Source organism: Pongo abelii, chromosome 6 (assembly GCF_028885655.2).
Source record: "Pongo abelii isolate AG06213 chromosome 6, NHGRI_mPonAbe1-v2.0_pri, whole genome shotgun sequence".
NCBI classification, from domain to species: Eukaryota; Metazoa; Chordata; class Mammalia; order Primates; family Hominidae; genus Pongo; species Pongo abelii.
The window spans coordinates 89,544,582-89,562,214 of NC_071991.2; the positions used below are offsets into that span (position 1 = coordinate 89,544,582).

At 35.9% G+C, this 17,633-nt stretch overlaps 1 protein-coding gene across 3 annotated transcripts in view; it reads left to right on the plus strand.

Annotated features, from left to right (window-relative positions):
* ELAPOR2 (endosome-lysosome associated apoptosis and autophagy regulator family member 2) overlaps window positions 1-17,633 on the plus strand; it is a 179,619-nt gene that overhangs the window by 117,991 nt on the left and 43,995 nt on the right. For all 3 annotated transcript variants that reach the window (XM_009243064.4, XM_002818284.6, XM_009243065.4), the window contains 2 exons: window positions 13,917-14,097; window positions 15,095-15,223. In XM_009243064.4, the coding sequence (XP_009241339.2) occupies window positions 13,917-14,097; window positions 15,095-15,223 (310 nt within the window). The remainder of the gene's footprint in view (window positions 1-13,916; window positions 14,098-15,094; window positions 15,224-17,633) is intronic.

Consider the following 17,633-nt stretch of genomic DNA (forward strand, 5'->3'; position numbering starts at 1 on the left):
TAATGACATTTATTTTCTTGACTTAGTTTGGAAAGCATATATAGATGTCAGGGAATTTATTACTTTATTCTCTTATTTTTACATCCCTAGATTCTAATCTAGATTGTTATATTATTATTAATATTATCTTAGGTCCTTAAGTTTTTTTTTAGGAATATTATTTTGAATTGTTAAGAGCAAGTACATTCTAGTTTAAATTAGTTGCAAATTGCAATGATAAGAAGTACAACTACTACTTTCAGTAAGAACAGTAACTCAAACTAATAGCTGTTAACTGACAAGGAGTTGTAAAATAAGGTCCTGATAGTCCTATCATAATGCCAAGTAAGGGCTATTTTTTAGAAAATATATGCAGAGAGGTACCATTAAGGTCAATTGAAAAGTAATTTGGATTATGTTTGTTTAGATAAACTTTTCTTAGCTAAACTTGCCTTATTAATAAGTAAGGCAAAAGTCAATTTAGTTTATTTTATGTAATAATCAGTTCAACATTACTGAGGCTTAAAGGAATGGGATCTAATGTAAAATAGGATCTTATCTACAGTGAAAATATACAAAAGCTGTATTTTTATTATGTTAATTACATCCATGAGTATAATGGCAGGAAGTAGCATGACAAAATCTATTTGACCTGGGCCTAATGGATGTAAGACCGTATATTAAATGTATATGCAGAATACACACATATGCATAGACACGTATGTGTATATGGGTGTATGCACAGGCATGCTGTGTACACACATACACACAAATTATGTTTTTCTGTTGTGTCTGAGTGAAATTTGAGCATGTTCTTGGTATAGAAGAAAACAATGTGCTAGTACTTCATAAACTCAGTGATTTTTTTTAAGAAAAGTGATTTAAGACATTTCAAGATAAATGTTTCTAGCTTCAGAAGTAAAGCAATGGGGTCTTAGTGAAATAATATATGTAATGAAGTTTAGATTGCACATGTGAATTTGAAATTTTTTGTGGTAACATTTTCATTTGTTCTGGTTTCATCTTTTAAAATGGCATTTTAGTGGGGTAAAGTGGCATGCACCTGTAGTCTCAGCTACTTAGGAGGCTGAGGCATGAGGATTGCTTGAGGGCAGGAATTTGAGGCTGCAGTGTGCTATGATGGCACCTGTGAATAGCCACTGTACTCCAGCCTGGGCAGTGTAACAAGACCCTGTCTCTTTAAATAAATACATAAATAGATATTTTATTCTTGCTGAGAATAGCCTGGTGATTTGCCAGTGGTTTAATGATGTTTCTCGGGTTGTTCAATGACTATGTTTTGGTTCTCTCTGTCCTGTTATGTTCTCTTTGATCTTATTTTGCCCTACTTGGAGAGGATCAAGTTGATTGACAAGGAAATCAGCTATTGAGGCATATAGATTCCAAACATTACCATCGACATGACATAGGAGTGTTATAAGTTTTCTGTATTTATTTTGAATCTTAGTTTAAAATAGATTGCTTAGGTTTCTTTCTGCCTGTGGGGGAAAGCTTTTCAGGAAAATTTTAATTGGTAATTGAAATTATTCTAATCCTAATTAAGAGATTCTTATAAACATCATGAAAAATGTGGAATGGCTTGCTCATTCATACTTTTAGTAAACCTTTACTGAGCACTGGTTATTTACAGAATACTGGGTAAGGAGGGCAGAGCTAAGGATAGAAGAAAAATGTAAATGTCTCCGTAGATGTAGAGCAGTGGCTGTCAAACATTAGTGTTCATCAGTCTCACCTGGAAGGCCCTGTCCCAGATTTTCTAATTTAGTAGGTCTGGAGGAAGGCCTGAAAATTTACATTTCCAGGAAGGTCCCGGGTAATTCTGATTCTGCTGGTCCAGGATCTCAGCACTTAGAGAACCACTGGTCTAGACTCTAGAGGAAGAGATAAACAGTCAATCAAAGAAAATGAATTATTATTTCCAATTGGGATTAGTGGTACAGCAGAGAAGTTTGAATTTTATGAGGTTCTTACCCAGTCTGGGGAGGCCTCAGGCTGTTTTTAAAACTGGGCAAAGCCATGGAAGGAGAGCATTTTTGTTAGAGGGAGCGGGATGGTGAAGACCTGACATGGGAAGGAACATAGTATATTTGAAGAACTAAAAGGGTGTGTGACTAGAATGTGGGGATGTGGGCAAGGGATAGCATTAGGTGCAGTTAATGACATAAGCTATTGCTAGAAAAGACATGGTTTCATAGGGCCATATTAGGAATTTTGGCCTTTATCCTAAGAGCATTTGGAAATCACTGCAAGTTTTTTGGTATCAGAGTGATGCAATGTGATTGGATTTATACTTCATATAGATCCCTCTGGCAGTGTTTTATAAACAAGATTAGAAGGGGACTAGAGAGGACATGAATGAACACTTAGAAGTCTCATAATTCCCTTCTCCCAGTGAGAGAAGAAGGAAGTGAATGATGGTAAAGGGAATAGACAGAAGAATATGGATTAGAGAAATAGGAAGTAAAGTTCAAAAATGTGGTGGTTGATAAGATGGAGGGGGAGGAAAGTGTTAAAGTGGGTTGGTAGAGGTACTATTTGGTTAGAGAGAAGTTCTGGAGGCAAGGAAGGAAAGACCGTGAGTACAGTTTTGACCAAGTTGTGAGACGGGGCAAGAGGAGATATTGGAAGGGCCATTACGTACATCAGTCTGGAGCTCAGCAGAGCATCTGGGCTAGCTATGTGAATCTGAGAATTATAGCAAATAGCTGGCAATTAAAGCCTCGGGGTTGCGTAAAAGTTTGCAGGGAGATCATAGAGTGGGCTTAGAAGTAAGCTAATGCTAGGAGAGATGAACAGGGATGGTGCCTGAGGAAAATGGCTGGAGAAGTGGGAGAAACCAAGGGAGTTACTATCATAGAGTATTTGCAGAGATTACAGTGGTTAAGAAGGCTGATGCTCCTGAACAGTCACCCTAGATGAGGGCTGAAAAGTATTCATTGGATTTGGCAACATTGAATTAAATGGTGGCTTTAAAGAGCCATTTTAAAACATGGAAACCAGGTTGAATTGGGTGAAGAGATACACGGATTTAAATTTTCTAGTGTATACAGTAAGGCGTTCTCTCACCAGATATTTGTGGGACTTACTACATATCAAGTTGTATAAGGCATTATACGGATGCAGAGAAGTAAACAAACATAGAGAATTAGTAGGTGTTCTTGGCCCATGCTTAGGTTATGAAAGTCTCAAGGAGACAACACATTTTTATATGACATTATTCCCTGTGGTAAGTAAATGAGGTTTCCTAAATGTGGCTTACTTGAATTAAAGCTTAGTATATGCAAAACAGAGATGTATAACATAGATAAATTAAAGAATATTCACTTCTCAATAAACATTCACTATAAAATTATCTTAAGTAGTGAGTTGAAATTTTTATGTATGCTTTGTTTAAAAAAATTAGTGCCCACTTCTTACATAAAATGAGGTACACTCATATAGGTGCACACAAGCACATATACAAATTCAGTGTTTGATGTTTGAACTCAAAAGAATACTGATCAGTGATTTTACCAACAAACCTAGTCCCCTAGAAGATGGAGTCTTTCCCTGTTCAGTGTCGTGAAACAAATACATGAAACTGAAAGTGAATGTCAAGCAATGCAGGCTTTATTCAAGGGCCATGGAACTAAGAAGTGGGAACATGGCTCAAAAATCAATTTCTCTATTAGTGAGGGGTGAGGGAGTTAAAATATAGGATTTCTCTAATGAAGGGGTTGGACATGAAAAGCAAGGGGAGGAATATTAATGTGTTTTCCAGAAATCAGCAGTAAACTTCCTGGAACTAGAGTGCTGCCTTCCTTTTTGTCCTTTTATGGCTTCTTTGGGCCATTGTCATGGCAATTGTCATGGCACTGGTGGGAGTGTCACTTAGTATGGAAATAAAATTGTGAGATTATAATGAAACCTGAGATCCTTTAAGTCATTTGGTCATCTATCTTGGTTCTAACCAGTCTCAGCTGGTCTCGTTACAAAGGGAACTTTTTATCACAGGCATCCTGTTTCTTAAAGATAAGCAGAATTAGGGCAGGGTGGAAATTCAGCTATATTATGTAGGTAACAGTGACACTGGGCAAGAGTTAATCAAGAGAAGATGTGTTTTAATGTTAGCAGGATATTTGACAGAGCATCTCATGATTTCCTTATGGATAAGATAAAGAATTGTAGACTAAATGATATGGTTAAGTTGATATATGACTAATTGAAGAATCATATATAAAATGTTTGATTTGATAAATGAATATCAACTTGGAGTATAGTATTGTATATATATATTTGCCATAGGAATATAAATATAGCAAGTCATTCATACATACTGTAACTCATACAAAGAAGAATATAAGTCAGATGAGTTATTTTCAACATTTTATTTAAAAATGATTAACTTCATAAAGACATTAAGAATATGTATATCAATTTGTGAATCAATAAAGAATGATAAAATTAAGATTCAGCTCTTATTATTTTGAGATACGTCCCATCAATTCCTAATTTATTGAGAGTTTTTAGCATGAAGGGTTGTTGAATTTTGTCAAAGGCCTTTTCTGCATCTATTGAGATAATCATGTGGTTTTTGTCTTTGGTTCTGTTTATATGCTGGATTACATTTATTGATTTGCGTATATTGAACCAGCCTTGCATCCCAGGGATGAAGCCCACTTGATCATGGTGGATAAGCTTTTTGATGTGCTGCTGGATTCTGTTTGCCAGTATCTTATTGAGGATTTTTGCATCAATGTTCATCAAGGATATTGGTCTAAAATTCTCTTTTTTTGTTGTGTCTCTGCCAGGCTTTGGTATCAGGATGATGCTGGCCTCATAAAATGAGTTAGGGAGGATTCCCTCTTTTTCTATTGATTGGAATAGTTTCAGAAGGAATGGTACCAGCTCCTCCTTGTACCTCTGGTAGAATTCGGCTGTGAACCCATCTGGTCCTGGACTTTTTTTGGTTGGTAGGCTATTGATTATTGCCACAATTTCAGCTCCTGTTATTGGTCTATTCAGAGATTCAACTTCTTCCTGGTTTAGTCTTGGGAGGGTGTATGTGTTGAGGAATTTATCCATTTCTTCTAGATTTTCTAGTTTATTTGCATAGAGGTGTTTGTAATATTCTCTGATGGCAGTTTGTATTTCCGTGGGATCGGTGGTGATATCCCCTTTATCATTTTTTATTGCATCTATTTGATTCTTCTCTTTTTTTTTCTTTATTAATCTTGCTAGCGGTCTATCAATTTTGTTGATCCTTTCAAAAAACCAGCTCCTGGATTCATTTATTTTTTGAAGGGTTTTTTGTGTCTCTATTTCCTTCAGTTCTGCTCTGATTTTAGTTACTTCTTGCCTTCTGCTAGCTTTTGAATGTGTTTGCTCTTGCTTTTCTAGTTCTTTTAATTGTGATGTTAGGGTGTCAATTTTGGATCTTTCCTGCTTTCTCTTGTGGGCATTTAGTGCTATAAATTTCCCTCTACACACTGCTTTGAATGCATCCCAGAGATTCTGGTATGTTGTGTCTTGGTTCTCGTTGGTTTCAAAGAACATCTTTATTTCTGCCTTCATTTCGTTATGTACCCAGTAGTCATTCAGGAGCAGGTTGTTCAGTTTCCACGTAGTTGAGCGGTTTTGAGTGAGATTCTTAATCCTGAGTTCTAGCTTGATTGCACTGTGATCTGAGAGACAGTTTGTTACAATTTCTGTTCTTTTACATTTATTGAGGAGAGCTTTACTTCCAAGTATAAGAGCTATTTATGACAAACCCACAGCCAATATCGTACTGAATGGGCAAAAACTGGAAGCATTCCCTTTGAAAACTGGCACAAGACAGGGATGCCCTCTCTCGCCACTTCTATTCAACATAGTGTTGGAAGTTCTGGCCAGGGCAATTAGGCAGGAGAAGGAAATCAAGGGTATTCAATTAGGAAAAGAGGAAGTCAAATTGTCCTTGTTTGCAGATGACATGATAGTATATCTAGAAAACCCCATTGTCTCAGCCCAAAATCTCCTTAAGCTGATAAGCAACTTCAGCAAAGTCTCAGGATACAAAATCAATGTGCAAAAATCACAAGCACTCTTATACATCAATAACAGACAAACAGAGAGCCAAATCATGAGTGAACTCCCATTCACAATTGCTTCAAAGAGAATAAAATACCTAGGAATCCAACTTAGAAGGGATGTGAAAGACCTCTTCAAGGAGAACTACAAACCACTGCTCAAGGAAATAAAAGAGGATACAAACAAATGGAAGAACATTCCATGCTCATGGGTAGGAAGAATCAATATCATGAAAATGGCCATACTGCCCAAGGTAATTTACAGATTCAATGCCATCCCCATCAAGCTACCAATGACTTTCTTCACAGAATTGGAAAAAACTACTTTAAAGTTCATATGGAACCAAAAAAGAGCCCGCATCGCCAAGTCAATCCTAAGCCAAAAGAACAAAGCTGGAGGCATCACACTACCTGACTTCAAACTATACTACAAGGCTACAGTAACCAAAACAGCATGGTACTGGTACCAAAACAGAGATATAGATCAATGGAACAGAACAGAGCCGTCAGAAATAATGCCACATATCTACAAGTATCTGATCTTTGACAAACCTGACAAAAACAAGAAATGGGGAAAGGATTCCCTATTTAATAAATGGTGCTGGGAAAACTGGCTAGCCATATGTAGAAAGCTGAAACTGGATCCCTTCCTTACACCTTATACAAAAATCAATTCAAGATGGATTAAAGACTTAAATGTTAGACCTAAAACCATAAAAACCCTAGAAGAAAACCTAGGCATTACCATTCAGGACATAGGCATGGGCAAGGACTTCATGTCTAAAACACCAAAAGCAATGGCAACAAAAGCCAAAATTGACAAATGGGATCTAATTAAACTCAAGAGCTTCTGCACAGCAAAGGAAACTACCATCAGAGTGAACAGGCAACCTACAAAATGGGAGAACATTTTCGCAACCTACTCATCTGACAAAGGGCTAATATCCAGAATCTACAATGAACTCAAACAAATTTACAAGAAAAAAACAAACAACCCCATCAAAAAGTGGGCGAAGGACATGAACAGACACTTCTCAAAAGAAGACATTTATGCAGCCAAAAAACACATGAAAAAATGCTCACCATCACTGGCCATCAGAGAAATGCAAATCCAAACCACAATGAGATACCATCTCACACCAGTTAGAATGGCAATCATTAAAAAGTCAGGAAACAACAGGTGCTGGAGAGGATGTGGAGAAATAGGAACACTTTTACACTGTTGGTGGGACTGTAAACTAGTTCAACCCTTGTGGAAGTCAGTGTGGCGATTCCTCAGGGATCTAGAACTAGAAATTCCATTCGACCCAGCCATCCCATTACTGGGTATATACCCAAAGGACTATAAATCATGCTGCTATAAAGACACATGCACACGTATGTTTATTGCTGCATTATTCACAATAGCAAAGACTTGGAACCAACCCAAATGTCCAACAATGATAGACTGGATTAAGAAAATGTGGCACATATACACCATGGAATACTATGCAGCCATAAAAAATGATGAGTTCACGTCCTTTGTAGGGACATGGATGAAACTGGAAATCATCATTCTTAGTAAACTATCGCAAGAACAAAAAACCAAACACTGCATATTCTCACTCATAGGTGGGAATTGAACAATGAGAACACATGGACACAGGAAGGGGAACATCACACTTCGGGGACTGTTGTGGGGTGGGGGGAGGGGGGAGGGATAGCATTGGGAGATATACCTAATGCTAGATGACAAGTTGGTGGGTGCAGCGCACCAGCATGGCACATGTATACATATGTAACTTACCTGCACATTACGCACATGTACCATAAAACCTAAAGTATAATAATGATAATAATAATAATAATAATAAAAGAAAAAAAAAATTAAGATTCAGAGACTCCAGTGTGTTTGAACAATGAGCTCAAATTAGTAAAATCAAAATTTATTTGTGTGAAAGAAACTCTCAGATATAAAAGCACTGAGAAAAGAGAAAATAATTACTTGCAAAGAAGATTTCCAGGGAAATCCAAGCTTTAAAAGACCTAGCTCACCAAATAAAAAATGCAACAGCTATTTAAGGTGGGGAAAATCCTTCCCCCGCAAGAATACAAAGAATAGTTTTCAATTAAGCTGTTCATGGTTAAAAACAGCAAGTTTCTCATTTGTTTATCATATCCACAAAGGTTGTCTCATATCCACTACAAAAGGGAGTGGAGAAAAGGTTATTTTTGTGTGGGAGCTAGTAAACAGAAAAGACTTAAGATTTTATTTATTTAGGATATTACACTGAGGCAGAGTAACCTGTGGGACATGATTCACATGTTTCGTTTCAATGGGTGCTTGGGGATGATTATACATTCTCTAGTAATGAATTTAAAAAATATGTTTCAGAAATTGGATGGGAGCCCTGACTCAAACCAATGTAGAACTGAGGAATGGAGAGGTGAGGAGGCAGGAGCCTGTTGACTCATTTAACTGGGAAGTCAATATAGAACAAATTATTTTAAGATGTTCTCTTGCTGTGTAATGCTAATATTCTTGGCTCAATTTGATTTCCTTCTCAGGCAAGCCCTTTCCGTTGTTGCAAGATGCTCACTGTCATCTCCACCCAAGCCACTATTATCCTCACAGCTCTTGATACTACAAACACTGACTGAAGCTTCAGAAAAGACTCTGATTGGCCTTGCTTGAATCATGAGCCCATAGCCAACCAATAATTCTCTCCAGGAGTGTTGGATACTTTGATTGGATGTCTTAGTTCACCTGCAAATTCCTGTAGCTTGGAGGCCAAACTCTGTAATTCTCAGTTCCTTTCCGCATCACACAGATCAGTTCCCAAAGAGAAAAAGATGGTTACAGTTACCAGAATAAAGAGAGAATGATTTTTCACAGGTTCATAGAAATCATATACTCTTAAATATCATAAATAGGTCTGGCAAGATTGTCTTGGTATACTGAGAATTTCCATGGAAATTTGCACATAACTTCTTGATACTTACATAGTGATTGTACATTAAAAGATCACTTTATCACAAATACTTGATCATTTCCCTTACCAGACTCTCAGCTTCCTGTATACAGGGACTGGTTCTTACTCGTTAAAAAAAAAAAAAAAAATCTCTAAGCCTAATATAGTACCTAGCACATAGAAGGTAGTGAAACATCTGTTGAATTAGTGACAATTAGTAAATGAATGAGTGATTATCACATTTTGAGTGCTGTGTTCTGTCTTTGGCATACAGTATGAGAAAATTTTGACAAAAGGGGAGGAATCTAGAGGCCAGAGGCCAGGATATTTTGTATAAAGTATGATTGAAATATTTTTTCCAGGTAGAAGGAAAGACAGCAAAGGTGGAAAATCATGGTCATCTTTGTGATGTTTTCTACTTGTCTTACAGAGATTTGATATCTTTCTTTTGGACACTCATGGCATTTTGTGTTTCTTTTGGAGAAGATGATGATGAGACAGTAATTATTGTAATAGTAATGGTAGTGTTAATACCACAAGCAGCTATCATTTCCATATTTGTGAACGTACTCTCTTCATATGTGCATGTGTGTGTATATATATGTGTATACATATTCAAACATTGCCTCTAATTTCTTTCAACATCTGTGTAATTTAGGCATTCCTGTACCCAGTTTTCAGAGAAGAAAACTGAGGCTTAATGAGGTTAAGTAACTTCCCCATGATCATAGCTAGTCATCACTAGTCTTAGGTCTGGAATTCTAACTCAAATAGTCTGTTTCAAGATGTAGTGCTTTGTATCCCCTTCATGTTTTTCAGTTTTTACATTATAGTAGCTGTGAACCTGTCTTATCACTATTAGACTACAGCCTTTTTCAGAGCGGTTTGCCTAATTCTTGAATCTCCCATAGTACTTTGTCCTTTGCATAGTGGGTACTCAGTGAGAATTTCCTTAATAGGGTATTTCAAGTATTTGAAGGGAAATTTTAGAAAAGAAGAACTCAGGTGAACTTAGAGAAGGTAAATTCCAGTGGGATGTAGTGATGTTCTAACAAACAGAGCTGCCCAATACTGCAATGGCATGTTTTTTCAATTAGTGAACTTTCTGCTGATGCTCAAAGAGTGCCTGGTAGGGAGGATGTTTTAAAGAACATCTTAGGCTTCTTAGAAGGAGGCATTAGGCTATACAACTTCTTCATCTTGAAGAGGTGAACTCCGGATCACAGAGATTTTGCTAGTGGCTTGATATTCAAATATCTTATATTTTATTTGCCTTTTAATGATCTTCAGTGTTGCAAATTATTCCAAATGCTCAATGTCTGTAACACACTACTTCTAAATTATATAGCAGAACAAAGATATAGGGGATATTAAAAATAGGGTATAAAGGGATTCAGTTTTTAGATCTGCCTTTCTGTGCACAGGATTTAAGCAAATCAAATGTACTTAGAGCCTATGTTTCTTAATTAGGAAGATGGGAGAAATGGAATTTCTCAGAGACTAGGGATTTCTGAATTTGTTTAAAATAAAATTTTTCTAATAGTCTGTTTTTAACACTTTTTTTAAAGTAGCTTTATTGAAATATAGTTCTCATACCATATCATTCATTCATTCATTCTTTCATTCAATGAGTATAATTCAGTGTTTTTAGTATAGTCACCACAGTTTAATTTTAGAACATTTTCTTGATTAAAGCCCTGAACTGCCAGTAAAATGTTAAATTTCCATGGTGTCTTCCACATAAAGGCAGAAGATGGTCAAAGCTGTTAAGTATTTAGGGGATATATTAGTCTGCTCTCACACTACTATAAAGAAGTACCTGAGACCAGATAACTTATAAATGAAAGAAGTTTAATTGGCTCATATTTCTGCAGGCTGTACAGGAAACGTGGCTGAGGAGACCTCAGGAAACTTATAATCATGGTAAAAGGGGAAGCAGACATGTCTTACATGGTCAGAGCAGGAGGAAGAGAGAGAAGGGGGAGGTGCCACACACTTTTAAACCAGATCTCATGAGAACTCACTGTCACAAGAACAGCAAGGGGGAAATCTGCCCCCATGACCTAATCACCTCCCACCAGGCCTTACCTCCAACACTGGGGATTACAATTCAACATAAGACTTGCATGGGGACAGAAATCTAAAACATATCAGAGGAGAAGGAGGTAAACACATGGGAACAGAGAAAAGCAGCAAAGCCTTCATAGAAAAGGAAGGTAGGTGAATGCTGATATGTATTTGGGCAGGCTGACGACCTACTTATCACAACTGTACATGTTGAGCATGGCTTTGAAGGAGGAGTCAGATACAAGTTGGCAGCATGGTGTGGGTAATTACAAGAGAGACAAACGATGAGTGCCCCGTGGCTTGCAACTGGAAAAGATCAAGGTTTGAGACAGCCTGGGAGATAAGAAATTGCCTGCTTGGCCGAGACCACCTGAGCCAGAACATCATGGAGCACAAGGCAGTTAGGTTAGGGTCAGTTGGTAGGCCTTTTAAAGACACATGTAATTTAGCCGTGATGAGTTCAGCCAATCTATAAAGACTTAGTGCATTTGTGAAGTGACAACTGAAATAAATCAGACAACCGTGGACAAAGCCAGTCTCAAAATTTGCCTAAATTTTAGTCCTCCCAGTTCTGAGTTCTGTTTTTATATGAGAATCAGCTTCCAGTTGATACCTCTGTGTGTTTTTAAAAATGTGTTTTTTTTTCATGCTATATATAAATACAGACACTGGATCTCTTTTGTAATCTTAATAATAAACTGGTAAATTTTGCTTTATTAGGGTTTTGGTTTTATAAAACATTTCATAGTTTTATCTCAACTTGCCAAAGAATGAATTGATTATTGGTTTTTCACCTGCACTGGGAGCCCTCTGGTTCTAAGTATTATTAATATTAATTATTATCTTTACCTAGTCAGCCGGACTTGAAAGCATCTGTCTCCATTAGAAAGAGAGGCAGAGAATCAATCTGCCATGTGAAACAAGAGGCTTTGTAAATAAAACTTTTACTATAGAGCATTTGAAATTTGATTTCTGCATTTTTAAGTATTTTAAAGTGGTGTACATTTTTTAATTTTTAAGAAGTTTGCATGTATTGAAAGTCATGTGGTTAGCTGACTTCTCAAAATATATTTGCATATTTTATTATTTTTACCCTTACCAAACTGACTCTTGTTGACTGGTGTTACTTTACCATTTACTAGTTGTGTTTGACTTTTGGGCAAATTAAGAGCTCTAATCTGGAGTGTTTCCTCATTTATAAACTTGAGGATAGCAATACCTACCTCTCAAAGTGATTCAGAAGATTGCATAGTACAAGGTGTCAGCACCGCCCCCCCACTCCCACCTGGGAACCAACTACTTTCACTTAGTGCAGTAGCTCACATATAACGCAATCCATTTGTATTAATGTCAAAATAAATCAGCAAATTAGTGAATTAAGTAGGATTTGAAATTTGTTTTCTATGCTTGTTAAACCAGAATTTTAAGAAAGTAATCTCCCCAATATGATGATGTTTCATTTGCTTAGATTCTCTGAATTTTATATTGCTTTCCTTAAGGGGAGTTGAGAGCCCCTTTATTTTTCCAATTATTTAGGAATCCTCAGCAGGAGCAGCCATTATTTTACAGATGTTAAGAAAGGCAGGTGTGTGAAGTGGCTGGTTGAAATGTATCATGATGCAAGTCATAAAATGAATGTGGAAAAAGAGAGTTGTAAAAAAGAAAAATGTTATTTATAATTATTTTGAAACATTTACCTTTAAATCATTTTCTTAAGCCTCCTTTTTCAGATAAGTTAACCTACTCTTCCATAAGAATACTAGAGAATAAAATTGGGTAGCCTAAAGGAGTTATTATACATGATTTTCTACTAACTGGAAATAGCTATGGACAGTTGCCTTTAATTTTGATTCCCCAGCTTTAATAGTAAGACTTCCTATTGCAGAAGTTGTTTTAAAGGAGAAAAAATACTTTTAGCAGATTATATGTTTAAGAAAAGGAACTTTTAATCTCTTTTAAAAATGCTGCATTCAGTTATTAAATAGTTGATTTACTTTCATGTTTGCATTTAGAATTCCTTTTCTATTTTACTCCACTGAACATACCAATTTTGTTTTCGAATGGCTAACCCATTTGGTATTTCTGGTTTAAAAATGAGAATAAAAATTTGATAATAATGTCTTTTGGGGTTTGGCTGAGTTACAGCTGTTTTCTTATGTTTTGCTTTGTGTCGGGGTGAATGAATGTGTGTGAGAGAATAAAAGGTCAGAGTTTAAAAGACTGCTGTCTTTGAAGGCAGAGGTTGTCTTAATCATGATGTTCAGAGCACGTGGATCAGGACCTAGAAGACTAGGGTAAATATTTTAGCTACAGCTCTTGTAGTCTAACATCAGGTTATTGAAAAAGACTCTGAGAAACACTACCAATACTATGAACTAGCAGGATTGAAATGTGAATCTTGATGTATTCTTTCTGAAAAATAACCTTTTTGTGATTGCTATGTGCAAAGCATAATGAAATGTGCTGCTGGAGGAAAGGAAGAGGTTAGTGGAAGTCTAAAAATGAAAAAGCAAGTTGCTGCGTAGAAACTTATGTCAGCTATGGAATAAAGTAAATGAATGGATAGAAGAGTAAGGGTGATAAACAGGTTACCTATATTTTAAAGAGTTATTCATGATGAGGAACATGCTGTGTACAAGGGAAGGCCACCTATAGCTTAGGGTAAAAGCATTTGGAAGTAACAGTCATCTCCCAACCAATGTTCTCTCTTTTCTCTCATTTTGTCACTGATGTATTAGCTTCTGTCAGCTGGCCCTTCTATTCTGTCACCATTTGTACTTTTCCTATGCTGCCAGTTTAAGATTTTTGTTATAAGCATGTTATATGACTTGGTTGCTTTTTTTTTTTGTAGACACAGATAATGTACAAGTGGATAGAGCCCAAAATCTGCCGGGAGGATCTCACAGATGCTATTAGATTGCCCCCTTCTGGAGAGAAGAAGGATTGTCCACCTTGCAACCCTGGATTTTATAACAATGGATCATCTTCTTGCCATCCCTGTCCTCCTGGAACATTTTCAGATGGAACCAAAGGTAGGATGTCAATTGGTCCAATGATTGGGCCTTTAGCAAAATGATCTTGTTGGACTACTGTGACCATTTTCTAAATCGTTTTTATGGAAAGTGGTTACAGAATTTCTTTTAGTTTTAGTATACAAAAATTATAGTCAACTGTAATATTTTAGTTGCAGATAGATGGCTTGAATAGGATTTGAATCTATGTTCCCCATGCTACCAATAGTGTGATTTATCCAAGTTGTTTAAACCTTTTGAAGCTCAATTTTCTTGTCTGTAGGATGTTGGATAATATCTGGTTCATCATCATTGAGAAGGATGTTTATTTAAACATGTCTTCTGTAGTACTTTTGCAGCAGGTATAAATGGTTGTGAAATATTTTATTTCCCTACTCCTTTTCTTACTGATGTGATGATGCAAAGTGGCTACATTTAAAAATGGTTGGAAAAGACCCTTCTTTTTCAATTTTGCAGATGTCAATTTAAATCAGGCTTATCTATAAACCCAACACTTTCCTAGCCCCTCAACTCCCAACCATTTCTCAACAGTCAATATTTTGAATTTCAGTTAATCAGTTCATAAATGGTATTAATATTCTGTTAAGCTGAATAACCAATAGGAAGAGTGAAATCTTTATTCATAAGGTGGAGGAACTGATTCTAAGGTCACATGCAGGAGAACTTGAACTTGTTTCAGAATTACTCTTTTTATGGAGGGCAATTAAGTATTAGCAGCTACTCCCAGACGTGAAGGAAAAAATTATTTTTAAAGATTTTGTTTCTGTCCTTTTCCTTTTTCGTTTTAGTCAAGTGTATGTATACTATATCTAGAATTTTGTTCTTTCCAGATTTCTTTTGAAAAAGTTATTACATCCTGAGGGAACTGGTAGTCCAATATCTTTTTTTTCCACTTCTCTCCCTGCTAATTGTAATGTAGTAGTGTTTGGAACAGAGAAAGTAGAAGTTGTCCAGATGCAGTTTAATTTTAATTGTTGACCCTACTTGTCTCCTGTAGAATGTAGACCATGTCCAGCAGGAATGGAGCCTGCCCTTGGCTTTGAATATAAATGGTGGAATGTCCTTCCTGGCAACATGAAAACTTCGTGCTTCAATGTTGGGAATTCGAAGTGTGATGGAATGAATGGTAAGTTCAAAATCAGCCTACTTGATGTATTTCAGCAATAGAGACATCATTCATTCTTGAACTCAGCTCTCTAAAACATACCAAGTATGGGTATGAGGAACTTTAATCTTATCATCATTTGGCTACTTGCCCATCTTCTGGTTGTACCATAAAAATAGTAAATGTGGTGTCACAGCCAGATGACGTTCATACAAGAACAAACTATTAATTTTGCATTTTTTGAGGCAGTATTGAAGTAGATAATGAGGATCATCATTTATGGGTATAAATGCCAGAATAGATTTACCAAGGAGGGGGATGAAATCTATGTTCTTTACCATTTTAAAGAGTAGCATGATGGGATTTCTGTCTTGATTAGTCTGGCTCAGCACTGTGCCCTGGTGAGGGGTTAACTAACTTCAAATTCCCCTTGCCTGTCAAGTCTATGATTGTATTTACAAAGTATATATGAATTCTACCTATTGAAAATTTGAAAATGTGGCAGAGTTCTACAGAACAGTTGTTGATTTGTATTTGCTCTTACCTTTTAAGTGCCTAGAGGGCTTGGAATTCACTTGTTCTGCAGTATGTGATGGTTGAATGAATATATGTATTTTTAAACTTGATGCTAGGGATAAGTATTGTATATACCAGAGCTTTACACTAAAATGCATCCTTTACTTATAACCTCACTGGCATTTTTTATCTGCTCACTTTTCTCTATATTATGTTTAATTATTGTAAACACGTATGTGTGTGCTTTTTAACACATATGTTTTAAATCAATATCTATTCAAAAAAAAGCTTGAGTCATAGGAAGTGAGGTGTATACATGAGCACAGAGATTGACAAATAATAGGTCTTTGAATAATGTTAAACAGATGAGTGAAAGAGGAAAAGACAAAGCCCCAGTATATGTATTAAATATGAGCTAGTCTTCTTTATTGACCAATAATCCCACTTAAAAATCCTCAGAGCGAAGAAGAATAAGATATAATAGCTGTTACCTGATCATGAAGGTTTTTTTTTCCTAAAATGTCCTATAATTGAATGTTAAATTGAGAAAATTAAGACCTATTGGGAAAAGAAGATTGGGAAGGCAAGGGTATAGAATAACTCTATAAAAGGACTAATACATTTGTGTGTGTGTGTGTGTGTGTGTGTGTGTGTGTGTGTGTATGTATTCACTTACTAGTAAAGATTATCTGAAATTTTAATTGGATCTTATAGAGGACTTATTCATAGCTTAAACTCTGGAAATACTTGATTTACCCACTTGCTTACTCATTTACTGAGAGTCTATTTTTAAATTTTGCTTAGTTTTCAGTAATGATCAATGATTAAATGAAAAATATAAATCTCTGCAGTATTAGTGTGTGACATTGAAATGGTAAACAGTAATGTAAAAACTACAAAGATAAAAGGTGATGTATATTTTGTGACTGGCTGGTCCAGTAGACAACTTTGTGAGGAGCAGCACTCACAAGAACGAGGGTGAAATGGAGAGGCACAGGGGCAGCCTGTCCCCTGGGATAGTCACCCACTAAGGCATGGAGTTAAAGCAAGTGTGCTTTGACCAACTTGACTGTATGATTTGGAGAGCTTTGAGATTCATGTAGTCTTGGTCTGATTTTCACACAGTTACAGAACAGAATCTTCATGTGCTAAAATTTTGCCTAAGAGGTATTCAAAGCTGGAGACAAGTTAGTTTTTATTCATGAAGATGTTCATTGGTCTTTATCTATAACAACAAAAATTGAAATAATTGAAATATCTGAAAATAGGATAATGTTTACAAAAGTTATATTACCCTAATGGAATGAAATATTATGCAATCATTATGTGCAAGTTGTACAGAAAACAATTTGGCAATGTTTCAGAAATTTGGAAGGTTCCTATTTTCCAAGCCAAAAATACCGCTTATGAGGATTATACCAAGGAAACAGTGTGATGTAAAGAAAAATTATGCACAAAAATATTAATTTTAGAGTTATTTATAAGAGTGAAAAATAGGAGAAAACAAACTAAATTTTCAATAATGGGGTATGGTTAAATAAAATTATGATATAGCTATGTAACATTGTTAAGTTGTTAAAATTAGATGTGCAGAGGATTTTTAGCGGTTTTTTAATGATACATAATAGTTTTATATATTTTGGGGGTACACGTGATATTTTGATATATTCTAAAATGTGGAATGATCAAATAAGGGTAATGGGATATTATCATCTCAAACATTAATCTTTTTAATGTTGGGGACATTCTAATTCTTCTAGCTATTTTGAATAACACAAAAAATTACTAACTACACCCTACTGTATGTGGAACACTAGATCTTATTTCTTGTATTTAACTGTATTTTTGCACCCATTAACTAATTGCTGTTTACCTCAAGAGGGTAATATTTTTGATAAAATGATGATTAGAAAAA